This window comes from Nannospalax galili, unplaced genomic scaffold (assembly GCF_000622305.1).
Source record: "Nannospalax galili isolate Female #2095 unplaced genomic scaffold, S.galili_v1.0 scaffold330, whole genome shotgun sequence".
In the NCBI taxonomy this organism is placed as follows: Eukaryota; Metazoa; Chordata; class Mammalia; order Rodentia; family Spalacidae; genus Nannospalax; species Nannospalax galili.
The window spans coordinates 2,325,108-2,340,337 of record NW_008329640.1 but is presented as its reverse complement, the minus strand read 5'-3'; the positions used below and the strand labels follow the sequence as shown (position 1 = coordinate 2,340,337).

At 44.4% G+C, this 15,230-nt stretch overlaps 2 protein-coding genes across 3 annotated transcripts in view; one reads left to right on the top strand and one right to left on the bottom strand.

Annotated features, from left to right (window-relative positions):
• LOC103739492 (SRA stem-loop-interacting RNA-binding protein, mitochondrial) overlaps positions 1-6,162 on the top strand; it is a 9,367-nt gene extending 3,205 nt beyond the window's left edge. Inside the window, exons 2-4 of the mRNA XM_008839926.3 lie at positions 190-248; positions 5,544-5,651; positions 6,046-6,162. Coding sequence (XP_008838148.1) covers positions 190-248; positions 5,544-5,651; positions 6,046-6,108 — 230 coding nt within the window. The 3' untranslated portion in view covers positions 6,109-6,162. The remainder of the gene's footprint in view (positions 1-189; positions 249-5,543; positions 5,652-6,045) is intronic.
• A 3,126-nt stretch (positions 6,163-9,288) lies between these two features.
• LOC103739444 (SNW domain-containing protein 1-like) lies at positions 9,289-14,144 on the bottom strand. Of its 2 annotated transcripts, none has more exons than XM_029566937.1 (3): positions 13,994-14,144; positions 12,367-12,484; positions 9,289-9,409 (listed from the first exon to the last, which is right to left on the bottom strand). In XM_029566937.1, the coding sequence occupies exons 1-3, from the start codon at positions 14,116-14,118 to the stop codon at positions 9,341-9,343; spliced, it is 312 nt and encodes a 103-aa protein (XP_029422797.1). In that variant the 5' UTR covers positions 14,119-14,144; the 3' UTR covers positions 9,289-9,340. The 2 variants fall into 2 exon arrangements, with proteins under 2 accessions (XP_029422797.1, XP_008838076.1); XM_008839854.3 differs by lacking the exon at positions 9,289-9,409 and adding an exon at positions 9,932-10,353.
• Positions 14,145-15,230: the final 1,086 nt, after the last annotated feature.

Below are 15,230 nucleotides of genomic sequence, written 5' to 3'. Positions count from 1 at the left end.
CTCTCTCTCTCTCTCTCTCTCTCTCTCTCTCTCTGTGTTCCATTAAATTTAAAAAAAAAAAAGAAAACTGTTGGTGTTAGGAATGTGGAAGTCAAATGACAACTTGCAGGAATCACATCTCCACCATGTGGTTCCCTAAGATCAGTCTCATTATTAGGTTATTTTAATATGCATTTTCTCTTCATACAGGTGAGCTGAGGACATACTTTGCTCAGTTTGGCCATATACGAAAATGCACTGTACCTTTTGTGAGTATTATTAAAAATTAAACAAAGCAAAACAAACACCCATAGGGATGGGGTGATGATACAGCTCAGTGTGGTAGAACACTTGCCTAGTGTGTATGAATGTTGTTTTCCTCTAAGCCTTGATTTCTTTTTCATATAAAATATATTATTAAGTAATGGAGTGAAACTGTTCCAAAGTCTGTTGATAAAATTGTGGGTGATGGGGGCTGCAGAGATGGATCAGCAGTTAAGAACACTGGCTGTTCTCGGGGCTGGAGAGATGGCTTAGTGGTTAAGAACATTGACTGTTCTTGCAGAAGACCTGGGTTCAAATCCCAGCACCCACGTGGCAGATAACACCTGTCTATAACTCCAGTTCCAGGGAATCCGACAGCTTCTTCTGTCCTCCTCGGGCATTGCACGACACAGGTGCACTTACCTACATGCAGGCATAACACTCATACACATAAAATAAAAATAATAAATAAAATATTAAAAAAAAACCCACTGGCTGTTCTTACAGAAGACTCGGGTTGGAATCCCAGCACCCAAATGGCAGCTAACAACTGTCTGTAACTCCAGTTCCAGGGGATCCAATGCCCTCTTCTGTCCTCCATGGGCATTGCACGACACTGCTGCATTTATACACATGCAGACAGTACACACGTACGCATAAAATATAAAAATAATTAAAAATATTTTTTAAAATTGTGGGTTATGTATACATATAAACATACATAATCATAAAACATACAAGACTTATAGATATTTGTGTTAGTTTTTCTTATTGTTACATAACAACACTGAAGCTTAATGGCTAGACACAACACATGGTCTCACAGCTGGCCACAGCTTAGCTGGGTTCTCTGCTCAAGAGTTCAGTGTGTGGGCTGCGGCTGCATATGCTTTATCAGGTTCAAAGGGGAGTTGGACTTCCAGGCTCTCTGAGGTGGTGGGCTGAGTTCCTTTCATCTGTAGGATTGAGGTTGCTGCTTTCTTGGCTCTGCTTTTGGCTTTTTGCTGGGGCCTGCTCTCAGTTCCTGGGGACTTCCTGCAGTTCTGTTACCTGTGTTTTCTGTAGCCTGTCTTGAAACATGGCAGCTTGCTTCTGGTTTAGTTTTGTGAGGTAGGATCTTACTATGTATGTAGCCCAAGCTGGCTTCAGAATTGCTGTCCTTGAACTTAAAATCCTCCTGCCTCGGCCTTGAGTGAGGTGATTACAGGCATGTGCCACTATGCCCCAGTTTGCTTCTTCAAAGGTAGCAGGGGAATTGGCTATAGTTAGTTATAAGGCCACAGCAGCAATAGTCCATTTACTTTTGTCTGTAACCCAATCAAGGGAGCAGCATCTTACCACCTTTGCCATATTTGGGTTTAAAGCAAGTTACAAATTCTGACTTTACTGTAAGGAAGGGGATTATATAGGATGTAACATGGGACACACATGGAAATCATGGCACCCACCTGAGAATTTTCCCACAACAGTATTATACTGAGGACTTGAGATGGCAGAGGACATTTTTTTTTTTTGTCACAGGGTCTCCCTGTTTGGAACTCACTTTGTAGACTAGGTTGGCTTTGAACTCAGAGATATACCAGCTTCTGCCTCCAGAGTGCTGGGATTAAAGGTGTGCGCCATCATGCCCGGCCGACAGAGGACATTTTAAGAGTAATTGGCAAGCTGGCCTTGGCAGCCTGAGTCTGTGATTCCAGCTACTCCAGAGGCTCAAACAGAAGAATCTCAAGTTCAGTGCCTCCCTGGGCTATAGAGAGTTCAAGGGCAGTCTGGGCAATTTAGTTAGACCCTATCTGAAAATAAAAAGGCCTGGAGATCTAGATCTATGATAAGCACTTTTGTAGTATATTTGAGGTCCTGAGTTCAGTCCTCTGTAGAGTCAGAACAATAAATAAATAATTGGCAGCCTATTTAGGTTTATCCATATTGAGTGTAAGTTTAGCACTTAAAACTAATAAAAAAATAATTTTAAATGATTTTTGCTTAATCCCAGCACTCAGGAGGCAGAGGCAGGTGGCTCTCTGTGAGTTCAAGGCCAGCCTGGTCTACGTAGTGAGTCCCAGGCCACTTGGGGCTACAGGGAGACCCTGTTTCAAAAAGATTCCCCCCCCCCAAAAAAAAGATTTTTTTGCTCTCATGATAGTCTAGAGATCAGTCTGTATTTTTCTGTGGTCTTAACTTCTTGCTTCAGCCTGACATTATCAAAAAATTTGTCGAGTCTGGAAAGATGGCTCAGAAGTTAGGAGTACTTACTGCTCTTGCAGAGGACCTAGGTCCAATTCCCAGCACCCACATGGAGGCTTATACTCATTCTTAACTCCAGTTAACAGGAGCTGTGTATGGGCACCAGGCATATACATGGTCTACTCGCATACATGGCAGGGAATACACCCATAAGATTTAAAAAATTTTAATTTATTAAAAAATTAAAAATTTATTGAAGATAATTTAGTAAATTTTGTTCTTCCACACTTTTGTACATGTACATTGTACATTCTTTCCTTCTCCACTTGACTCTTTTATTTCCCTCTGGTACCTACCCCCATTCTGCCACCTTGTGTATGTACTGGTTTTGTTTAGTATTCCACAGAGTATGATTAGGATCATCTGTGTGATCTTGAGTTTGGAACTAACCACTAGAGCCTGGCTGGCTCACTGTGGGTATACACTTGGATACTGTGTCTCCCTTCTCTTCCAGGATCTGTTTGTTGTCAGTCAACAGTATGTGGTAGGGCCTGGGATCTGATTTTGGCAAGTCCCTTCCTCCTCTAGAGCTCGTTGCTATAGGACCTGACTCCTATGGACCCAGCATATATTGCTGTCTGTTGATGGTTGCCTTGGCCTTGTGTTTAGATGTTATTTCACAGCCCCTCTTTGGTGATTAAGTTCTTGTTAGGGTTTGGACCTACAGCAGCTCCCTCCCCAATGCAGCAGGGCCTCAGGGCCTCCAAGAATGCAGGAACTGAGTTAATGAGCACCCTGATCTTGGAAGACAAGGTAAACAGACTCCACCTTCTGACCAGGAGTCCCTTCAGCACAGCATGTTTCCTCTTTGATGATCATAAAGGATAAACAGACTCTTTACACCTTTGACCCAGATCCTGGCTGATGGAAGAGGATTGAAGGGGGCGGTTTGATAGAGGCTACTCTCCTGATAAGCCCTGGCCTCCCCCTCCCTGCCCCAACTTCTAAACATATTTTTTTGCCTTCCAAATCTCCTGAAGCTCCGTATGAAAGACCCCCCAGCCAACAACGTGTGGAGGGACAGCTCCCTGAAGAGAACTGTCCCATGTGCTTTTTCCTCTACTAATAAACTCTATCCTGGTTTTACCTATCATATGGTCCCACTCAGTTCTTTTTCACCCTCTTCCACCATGTTCCTTGCACCTGAAGTGGATGCTGATTGCTTTGTCTAGGGCTGAGCTACAGCTGTCTTTTATTCTCAACATCTTGTGTAACCATGGGTTTTGGCATTTACCTTTGTTCACTGCAAGGAGAGGCTTCTAAGACTAGAATAAGTAGATTTGGCTGTGGGTATAAACATATTTAGTTGTTTTGATGCTATGTCAGTGCAGCAAAGCAGCCATCATCTTAGGTTCCTTCTCAGGATCTAATATGGGTATTGGACCAGTGTTAGACATGGATTCCCTCTTGTAGAACAAGCCCCCAATCCATTTAGGATGCAGTTGGTTGTCCCCATAATGGCTGTGTACTATTATACTTACAAGCACATCTTGCCTGGCAGTTTGGTAGTTTATAGAGTTATCAGCTGGGTTAGCCCTATCTGGAACCATGAGACCCAGCCAGCAGGAAGATCTTGTAGCCCAGACAGGATGTCATGTAGCCTGGTGTCCAGCTTGCTGTGTAGCAGAGGATGGTCTTAGCCTCCTGATTTTCTGGCCTTTACTTCCCAAGTGCTTGGATTACAGGTGTGTGCCACTAGACCTATCACCTGTTTTAACACAATTTATTTTCAATTTTTAATGTGTGTGTTTTGCCTGCATGTAAGTACACCCATATGTACAATGCTCACAGAGGTCAGAAGAGGGCATTGGATCTCCAGGAACTGGAGTTAGGGACAGTTAATAGCCGCCATGTGGATGTCTTCTGCAAGATCAGCCATTACTTTTAATGCTGAACCATCTCTCCAGCCTCTTAACAGATTTTTAATGCATTGACTTGTGCAAATGGCCACATGGAAACATCAGAGGTATGGGAGTAGATCATTGGCTATCAGCAGAAACCTTGCTTGCATTTTAGGGTAATGTTACCTTTAAAGTATAGGAGCAGTATCCAAGAATTTGTTTTTTGTTTGACACAGTAGAATTTTACAAGGAAGATGAAGGAAGACCAAGTGGACACCTTCACTGAATAAACATCTATTATTAGAGGGCGAGGCAGAGTGCCTCCAGGCACACCATCTTCTCTTCCACAACTGATTCATAGGGAGAATGATAAGCCCTCTGCTTTTGGGGGGGGGGGGGTGGGGGGGGTGGAGGGTGGTTTCGAACCAGCGGCCCGCGTGCAGTGATGATTGGGGATAAGTAAGGGCACCGTTTGCCAGCCCATGCCGCTCCCAGTACCGGGAACACTCAGGTGCAATGGGGAGCCTAGTCAAGCAGGGACCCATTTATTGCAGGTGTTACAGAGCTTATAAAGGCACCTGGAAATCCCCCCTTCCCCCTGAGGGTGTATCTTAAAGATGGTCATGCGCTGCTCATGCACTCTTCAGCAGTACGGAAGCATTCTTCAGACTTTCAAAGTAAGTCAGGCAGCGCCCCAGTCACTTCCTCTCAGACTTCTGCAAGGTGGGGCCTTTAGGTCCCCACATGCCTCTTCTAGGACAAAAGTAGAAAAACCATTTAACCCTAAGTTCGGAACTATGTTAGGGTAATGTTTAACATGGTGACAGTGGTAGTTGTGATGACAGCTGGTCTCAGAAATGATCAGATGCACTAGATTTTGAGTCTTTTCTAGCTCCTAGGAAGTAGGTCATTGGAAACAAGGAAAAAAGAAACCAGAGTACTTGAGGGATCAGTTTCCATTGACTTACACTATTAGTGTGGTTTTGCTGCTTCTTGGCCTTCAGGCTAGACAGATGGTATATTGTTAGTGTGATTTACATCTAAAAGGGTATAGGCTAAATCCTAGTGTTCAGAAGCACAACTAGAAGGTAGTAAATGTTATTGATCTGGGATCTGATTTTGGCAAATGAAAAAGTAAGGTAGTTTGATTTAGAGCACATGGAAACTTTCTCAATTTCATAGTTAATCTTTTCCGATTATATTTTCAATTTTTAGGACAGAGAGACTGGCTTTCATAAAGGTATAGGTTGGGTTCAATTTTCTTCACAAGGAGAACTTCAGAATGCACTACAGCAAGAAAATCATATTATTGATGGAGTAAAGGTAAGTATTCCCATCTTCTGAGCTTTCTACAGATCAACTACGTAGTAGTTTCAAATGACAAAGACTTTGGAAAATTTGACGCTTTTTAAAGAGTAGTTAGTATCATATAAGGTCTGATGTGGAAAATAGAAGACCACTAATTTTTATTTTGGTGCTAACCATGTGCTATATTGAGCTATACCCCAGTTGGAAGACTCTTTCATGGTTAGCAAGGTATATGTAACACACAACACGGAAATTGCAGTCTAGGCAAATGGGGTTTGCTGAAATCTTGGCTTTCCCAGCTGACCTAGGATTTTAGTTGATGAGTCACTGGTCTGCTGTCTTCGGTCTCTAATAAAATGGTATTCTTATAAAGAAGTAACTTTCTCTTTCATTTCCCCCCTCCCCCTAGCTCCAGGTTCTAGCTCAGAGACCCAAGGTTTTGGAAGGAGATCAAACATCTGATGAAGATTAAGATTGCTGAGATGATTTCTGTACTACCCACTAAATAAATATAACTGAGAATTTGTCTAAATGTTTTTATTTGAAACAAAGAGTTGCAAAGCACTACGCAAGGCCTTCCCATCCTTACTCTGAAGTAAAATGGCACAATAGGGCAAAATTCATTTGGTATCGGGGGTCCTGCCCCGACACAGGAGCCAGGGAAAGGGAGGTCCTGATGGTTACGTTCCATGATAGCTTGGCCCTGGGGGTTATATGGGATCCCTGTGTTATGGTGGATTCCCCATAAAGAGAAGAAGTCCTGTAAGCTTTTACTTAATAAAGCATGATCCATTGTCAGTTATAATCCTCTGAGGTAATCCCAGCATAGCAAAGCACTGGAGGAAGTGAGACTGAGCATGTCTAGACTTATCTCCTGTATGGACGGTAGCCCAAAAGGCATGTGAGAATGTGTCAATAGACACAAAAACATACTTGAGTTTTCCAAAAGGAACGTAATGTGTGACATCTGTCTGCCAAAGAGAATTAGGCTTCAGCCCCCTAGGGTTTACCTCTGGTTATTGGAGGGGTGGCACCTGTAGAAAGGGTTGACAAGACTTACAGGTATGTACAATTTTTCTTAGGTCCCTGATAGGGACTTGAGGGAACCTCTTACGGAGTCCCTGCCAATTTACATGGGTATGATTATGCAGTTGTTGAGCTTTCTCCAGGCCTGCTGATAGGATATGGGTAAAAGCCATTTTGTCTGCCTCTGCGTTGCCCTGGGAGAGGAATCCAGGCAGTCCTTGGTGGCTGCTAAGGTGTTTTAAGAAAATGGGGGCCCTTTCTGTTAATGTTCGAACCTGGATCATTAGGGGGGTAATAGGGTTGTCATCTAGCTGAATATGAGAATTTAATAATCCTGGGAGAAGGTTGACTACATATAGGCTGTCAGAGAACAAGTTCATGGGGTCATCTACTTTGGACAAGGCTAGGGCAATGGCCATGAGTTCTTTAAATTGAGCGGAGCCCTCGCAAGTGTGAACGTATGTTTTTGGTTCTGTTCCTACCGCCGGGTAAATTACTGCAGCGGCTCCGAATTTTCCTCCATCAGTAAACCTTATACTCTACAAAAAGCCTGGGGGCCCCCCAGTGGAGGGTGCGAAAGGAGGTTGCCCATTTGTGAGGGCCATAATGACAGGCCAACTTTCCCAGAAAGCCCTCCAAGGCTATGGCCATTCGGCTGTTATTTCTGCAGAGCCATTCAAAGTCCTTTAGCCGATAAGGGATAATAATCTTGTGGGGGTCAATGCCATAATGTCTCAGGGCTATATCCTGTCCTTTCTCAATTAGGTCAGCCAACTGGTCCATGGGTGTATACACCCATGGAGTGCCCTGTAGGGCGGTATGCACCCATTGGAGGGGCTTCCCCCCTTGTGTGAGGACAGATGTCATTAGAGCCTTGCTGGGGAGCTGTGTTTGCCTTCCACATCATACCTGGACCAGCAGTCCTTTTTCCAATGAAACCCCTTGTGGCAGTGTGGGCATGGGGCCCTGGGCTTGTCCCCCTCCACCTTGAGAGGGGCTTTCCCTTGCAGGCAGTCTATCTTTAGGTGCCTGGGCTGGCTGCACCCAAAACACCTCTGGTCCTCAGCCCTGGGGCATCTATCCTGCGGCCCAAGGCCTGTGAGGGCTTCTCTAAAGGCTGTAGCTAGAGCCTCTGTCTATGTCTTGAGGACCGTGGCCATAGCCTCAGTCGCCTTTGTTTTGGTCCCTAGGTCCTTTGAGGCCACAATCCAGCTGCTCATGGAATGGTCCTTTAACCCTGCGCAGGCGACCTTATGGTTGGCATTCATACCGTCCCATACTAGCATTTTTATGAACTGTTCTCTGAGTGGCCCAGGGGGAAGCTTTCTCTTTAGACTCTTTTCAACCCTATCTACAAACTCATGTAATGGCTCCCCTGAGCTTTGATGGATCCCTGATATGGGTGGCTCCATAGGGCCTGTATCCAACTTATGCCAGGCCTTGAGGCCAAGGGCCCTGACCTGTTCCGTATACGGTGGTGGAAATGCTGCCTGCTGGGCGCCCGTGGCAAAGGCGTCCATGGTCCCTGTCAGCATGCTGAAAGTGATAGGGACAGGGGCGTTGGTGGCATGGTTATTTTCCACCTGGACCCGACATTCCTCTCGGTATAGTGCCACCCATTTAATGAACAAGGGGCTGGGGAGGACTGCCTTGGCTAGATCCATCCAGTCTTTGGCAGTACAGGGTTGATATACCAAGCTGTGGAGAAGGGTGTCGACCCAGGGGGCCCCGGGGCCATCCTTGGCCACTGCCTTCTTTAATTCTTTAAGATCTTTAGCTTCCCAAGGGTACCAGGCGGCTGGGAGCTGGGGTCTGGGGTTGATGTTTATGGGGAAAGCCTGGATCAGTCCCATGGGAGCGGAGAGCTCCGATGGACTAGATTGGGCTCCCCCCAAGGGTCCTTTCCCTCATGCTCATCTGGACCGCTGGGGGTCCCTCCTTTATCTTCCCCGTTCTCGTAACCCCCCTTTCCAGATCTCTCCATAGTATGCACTTTGGTTTCACTTTCAATTGTTGGGCTCTCTCCTCATCAAATGCGACCCATTGATCTTCCCCTGCGGCCTTATCCATCCAGCAAAGGCCGGTATGCCTGGAGTTGGATCGGGTTGAAAACACGACTTAAGGGCCGAGATCGTGGGGTAAAACCCCAAGGGTGGTTCCTCCCCTCTATTGATCTCTGCCTTGCGAGCCAGTTGTTCAAGCCAGTCCCAGGTAGCCCACTGGAATAAATTGCCAGCGGGCAGCCAGGGAGCGAGATGCAGGACGGCCTCCCAGACCTTGTTTGACGAGGAATCAGACTGTTCTAACCCCCTGGATCTCAGCATATGTCTCAGCGCCGTAAGCACCGAGTCCTCACTTTTACTTGTTGTGTTACCCATCTCTTGGGGTCTCACTTCCCCCAGTACTCACCCACTTAGCCCCGGCGACCAGCTCCTGTAGCGGGTCCGAGTGGTCTCCGGGCCCCACATTGGGCGCCAGATGTCGGGGGTCCTGCCCCGACACAGGAGCTGGGGAAAGGGAGGTGAGCTGTCCGCCTGTTACCCGCAGCCTCCCTGGGAGACAATCACACATGACACGGAGCCAGTCAAGCAGGAACTCGTTTATCACAGGGGTTACAGGGCTTATGAAGGCAAAAACCACAAAGGAAAATCCCCTACCCACCCAAGAGTCCAATCATGTTAAAGGTCAACTTGAGCATGCAGTCTCCTCTCCATAGCACAGCATAGCGTTCGCGAGGTGATCACACGCTGCCAAGATGCATGGAAACGACAGGAGCCAATCAGCGATTCTTTAAAACAAGTCTGGCCATGTTTCCGGCTGTTTTCTCTAAGCGCCAAACAAGTCTGATCACGCCCCGGCTGTTTCCTCTAGGCGCCATCCTGCCTTGCCCCTGGCCTCAGGCCCCCGCAATTTGGCAGCACAATTCCAGTGTGCACAATACCCCAACAATGTGTTGCGACTTTATTATAAGAAATTCTTACAAAGATACTGTCTTTAGTCAAGGTGTCACACAAAACCAAATGGTCTTAATTCTGTGTGTGGGGGTAGCATTTTCTCTAAGGAGGAAGTACAGACATAACCCATTCTCTAAAAAAAGTAAATTCATGGTTGGAGAGATGGCTCAGCAGTTAAGAGCACCAACTGCTTTTGCGGAGGACCCAGGTTCGATTCCCAGAATGCACATGGCTGCTAATAACCATCCTCAACTCCAGTTCCAGGGGATCTGTCACCCTCTTCTGACCTCTGTGGGCATTGCATGACAAGGGTATACCTATCTACATGCAAGCAATACACTCATACACATAAAACAAAAATAATAAATACTAAATAAATAAAAAATAAAGTTCAAAGTAGAATATTTAATCCCCAGAATAAAAAGTAGCACTGAGATCTGGCACTCAGATTTGGTTTTTATCCTGATCATTTACAAAGGGTTTCCCAATGACTTGCATCATTAGGGTTGTGAATAAGAGTTCATTTGCTCTGGAGAGTCTACTCCTTCCTCCTCTTCTTGCCTTCATGCTCATGTTCTTTGGGGCGACTGCTATCTGAGGACCTTTTAGAGCCACCATGCTGTTTGGCTTCTTCCAAAAACTTGTCCAAACCAAAAGGATCTTCCTCAAATTGGACTGGTCCTTCTCTGCCTCTCTGTCTATGGTCTGAACCAGAAAACTCCTTATCAAGAACAAATCTAGGCAACAAAAAAGAGAGAGGCCATGAAGTACTTCTGTTTACTGGTATAAGTACTGAGAGGCAATTACCTGCCTTGGTACCTGTTGGCCTTTATTCTGGCTTCCAGGTCATCACCATACATGTCCTTGTCCAGATTTTTACTGGGCCTATAAATACTCTGGGCCATATCTTTACCACCTCTCCAAGCTTGATCATAAACATTGTAAATTTCATCTTCTCCATCTGCAAATCTACTGTCCATACCTTGTGAAATATGACATTAAATAAAGATGTGTACATTATGCATTAAAAGTTGAATTTGGCTGGGCATGGTGGTGCATGCCTTTAATCCCAGTACTTGGGAGGCAGAGGCAGAGGCAGAGGCAGGTGGATCTCTGTGAGTTCAAGGCCAGCCTCGTCTACATAGTGAATGCCAGTACAGCTGGAGCTACAGGCAGACCCTGTCTCAAAAAGACCAAAAAAAAAAAAAAAAAAGTCTTCATCTATAATAAGGCACATAAATTTGTACATGCATGTTTGGGTCCTTAGCCAGAGACCTGTAAATTAAGGTATTCATTAAACTCTGACTTTCAGTGTTATTAAAATTGAGGGATGTGAGCTGGAGAAATGGCTCTACGGTAAGTACACTGGATGCTCTTGCAGAAGACCTGTGTTCAGCTCTCAGCACCCACACGGTGGCCTACAACCACCTGTAACTCCAGTTCCAGGGGACTCCATGTCCTCTTTTGACCTCTGCAGGGATTGCACACATGGGTGCACCCATATAAATGGAAGCAGAACTCATAACATAGGGGCTGGAGAGATGGCTCAGCGGTTCAATTTAGTTCAATTCCCAGCACCCACATGGCAGCTAACAACTGTAACTCCAGTTCCAGACGGCCTCTTCTGTCCTCTGTGGGTAACGCATGACATGGGTGCACTTATATACACGCAGGCCTAACACTCATACACATTAAAAAAAAAAACATAAAAATAACTTTTTTAATTAAAAAAAAAATTGAGGCCTGGAGAGAAGGCTCAGCAGTTAAGAACACTGGTTGTTCTTGCAGAAGACCCAGGTTCAAATCCCAGCCACCCACATGGCAGCTAACAACTGTTGGTAACTCTAGTCCCTGGGGATCCAACAGCCTCTTCTGACCTCCGCAGGCATTGCCTGACATGGGTGCACTTACCTATATGCAGGGAATACATGAATATACATAAAGTAAAAATAATAAAATATTTAAAAAAATGTAGGGATACTAAGAAACAGTGTTACCTTAACTGTCTGAGAACATCACCATTATAGCACAAGATAAGGCTCTCAATGAAAATCTTAAAAAATTTCATCCAACTTTTAAATTCTTTAAGATTATGACAGTCTTGAGAATATTATAGCCCAGCATGGTAGCACACACCTATAATCCCAACAGTCAGTGAGTTCAAGGCTAGTCTGGTCTACATGGAGAGCTCTAGGCCACCTGGGACACAGGGAGACCCTGTCTCAAAAAGGCCAAAAGAAAAAAAATATTTACTTACATGGAAATTTCACCTCTCTTTTTTTGCTCAGGCTAAATTGCCATTTCACAGTGGATAAGAAAAACACTGCAGTACTAAAAAAAGTTTTTTCCAAGGATCAACAACAAATATCACGTCAAGTATTTTTATTGGAAACTAGCTCTATTTTAGAAACAAAAGACATAGTAGGATCCAAGCTCATCACCTTTTTCCACTAGTGCTTCAAATTGTAGCCAATGGTAAGAGGTCACAATCAGAAGTGTTCCAAGATTAGACTGGCCTTGAACTCACCACCGTCCTGTCCTAGGTGCCTCCTGTCCCAGTTGGATTACAGGCATGGGCTTCCATCCCCAGCTTTTCTTATCTTTTTGAAGTAACAACATACAAGTTCAATTGTTTCTGTCATCATTCTGGCATACTTTTTTTGGCCAATCCAAATCTAAACCATGTACATTTTTTTACCCTGAGAACAGGGATTCTATCAACTCATAAGCTGTTTCTAAGATCCATGTACCTTGGACTGGTTGAAGAGCCTTTGGTCATACTGGACTTCATTGGAAGTTTCAGGATTGGGCACACCAAGAGCAATAACTTGACTGATGTCTTGATTTTCATTTCTCTGCAGTTTTGACCTATTTGAAATACAGTGTCATTAACTGAGTACACTTTATAGATAAGATGAATAGATGCAATTTAAATACACGTATTCTCAGAAGCAGAAGAAATGAATGCACTGCTGTGCCATGTTTCTGTCTCATGAACACACATTCCCTGATAATGTACATTCACCCTGACAGCCCTTCCAGCACTTCAGAGGCATGGTTAGCAGGGGGTAGGTGGCATTATACAATTAGGACCTATTGGCTCCAAAGAACACTCCAGAGACTGGCTCTTGATTTCAAATTGATGCATCACAGGAATCAACCAATTCCAGTGAGCTAGAACAAGCTTTGACTTAACTCAGTTAGAAATTTTATCCTTCTAGGATTCTGAGGAAAACACATCAATGACTGCATTACTTTGTAGACTTCTGAGAGCAATTAATTCCTCTGCTGTTTCAGTATCAATGCCATTCACATCTCAATAAAACCATGGTAACTGTCATCACCTTTACTAGATACTCACATTTTAAAAGAATTTCTGTAGAATTTTCATCTAATTTAAGTCTATAGTTTTTTGTGCTATCAATTCTTGATACCATCTTACTGGTTTCTAAGGGCCCAATTTCTGTGCAGAGCATTTTACAATTTAGGAAGTTCAAACTAAGAGCATCATGAATTGAACACACTCATACTTCACTCCTCTTTCTTCTGTACTGTAGGCTTACCCAGCTCTGAATTCAGTCTACTACTTCTCTATAATTATCCAGGGAGGTGAAATACACTAGTGAACAAGGAACCACAGCAGCAGGTAGGATTTGGGATGTAACTTCAAACTGTGCGCTGTGATGATCAGAGCATGGAAAATTGCTCACAGGGGAAGAAATGTCTCACATTTGCATTTAATCCCCACCCAGACTTCTACCTTTGTGTGACAGCATCTCCTTTACTTTCAACCATTGCAGTTCTCAGCCCTTGGTGAAATTTGGTGAAAGAAACTTCCCCCATTCCTCCTTTATGTCCCCATACATTTATTTGGTTTGGTTTATACCATTTTATATTTGCAAACATTTCCAAATTATGTTGTACAATAGCTCTGTCCTGAAACTTAAGACAAACTGCTCATGACAGCTCAGAATCTTCTTCCAAAACCTGTGCTTCTACCCACTGTGCTCAGCACAGCATTCTGCACAGGAAAGGATGTCTAAGTCATGGCAGCTTATTTCCAGTTTACCTCACCATTTCACGTAGGATGAGCACAGACCGGAACAGCTTGATTCTCTACAACTTTTTCACAGACACGACCTGGATTCCCTTTTCCATATCCCCATCAGTCTTCATTCTAACTAACTGGACAGGGAGGGTGATGGAAGAAAAGGTTCCTTCCGGGGACAGTCAATTCAACACAAAGTATGCAGTGCAACAAAACTAAGTGCTAAGTTACTATCAAGCTAAGGAAGAAAAAGAGAAAAAGCAAAATTGATCTTAGTTGACAAACTCTTAGGCCCCAAAATGTTTCTCTTATGTCAAGCAGCAGCCTACCTCTTATTGGGAGCTACCCTGGAGAGATTCCGGTCATGCTGCCTCTCCTTTCGCCTATCGTGCCGGATTTCATCCCTTTCCCGTGCCTCTCCATCCTCTGTGGATACAGTTGAAAATGACTTCATCACTGCATTATCCACGAATATTCAAACAAGACTACTTCTTCACTTTAGAAGCTTTCATTTCCTTCCTTTTCTTTTTCTGACAGGGTATCACAACACAGCCCAGGCTAGCCTCAAATTATGGATCTTCCTGCCTCCGTCTCCCTACTGCTGAGATTACAGGTCTATATCACCATTTCTTTGTAGTCACATTCGGCCTTTTTAACCTTACTTGCAATTAATTTGAGTCTACTAATTGTAGACTGTGGACTCATATGTGCAGCTGACATATCAAGTACTACTGTTCTCAACCTACTTTAAATGCATCAAAGTAGAAAGTTGGACTGATGTGGAGAGACACTTGAGTAGACAGGTGATGAAAAAAATTTAGAGGTGCAAATTGTTTTTAAAAATTAATCACACCATCTTGGTGGAAAGATAGGTGTATGCATGTTTTGCCTGCATGGATGTAAGTGTACCACATTTGTGCAATGCCCACAGAGGCCAGAAGAGGGCATCAGATCCCCTGGAACTAGAGCAATGGATGGTTGTCAGCTGCCATGTGTATGCTGGGAATGAAGCCAGCATAAAATAAAAGCAGCCAGCGCTCTTAATTGTTTTGAGCCATCTCTCCAACCTTAGGTCCATTTAAACAAAAAGATTTATTTTTAATTATGTGCCCATGTGTGGGTAATGTGCATGTGAGTGTAAGTGCCCTCAGAGGCCAGAAGATAGCATCGGATCCCCTAGAGCTGAAGTTACAGGGATTGTGAGTCGGATGTGAAAGCTGGGAACTGAATGGAAATGGCAGTACATACTTGTAACAACTGAGCCAACACTCCAGCCCCTGTCCACCTTTTTTTGAGACAAGTTCTGTCACTCCTGGAGCTTACCATGTAGACTAAGTTGGCTGGCCAGTGAGCCCCAGGGCCCCACCTATCTCTCCCTTCCCAGTGCTGGGATTACAAACTGGAGTCATTACTTGCCCCCCCCCCTCGCCAAAGCTGGAGTCCTAAGCAGGTGGTGCACGCCTTTAATCCCAGCACTTAGGAGGCAGAGGCATGGTGAGTTCCAGGTAGTTGTGGCTATGAGACCCTGTCTCAAAAAAGACCAACAATAATAATAATGAAAAATAA

Coding starts and splice junctions, on each gene's coding strand:
- LOC103739444 (XM_029566937.1), bottom strand. CDS start 14,118: ATGAAGTCATTTTCAACTGTATCCACAGAGGATGGAGAGGCACGGGAA. Junction 12,485..13,993: donor AGGGTAGCTCCCAATAAGAG/GTAGGCTGCTGC, acceptor TATTTCAAATAG/GTCAAAACTGCAGAGAAATG. Junction 9,410..12,366: donor GGCTCTTCAACCAGTCCAAG/GTACATGGATCT, acceptor GCATCTTGGCAG/CGTGTGATCACCTCGCGAAC.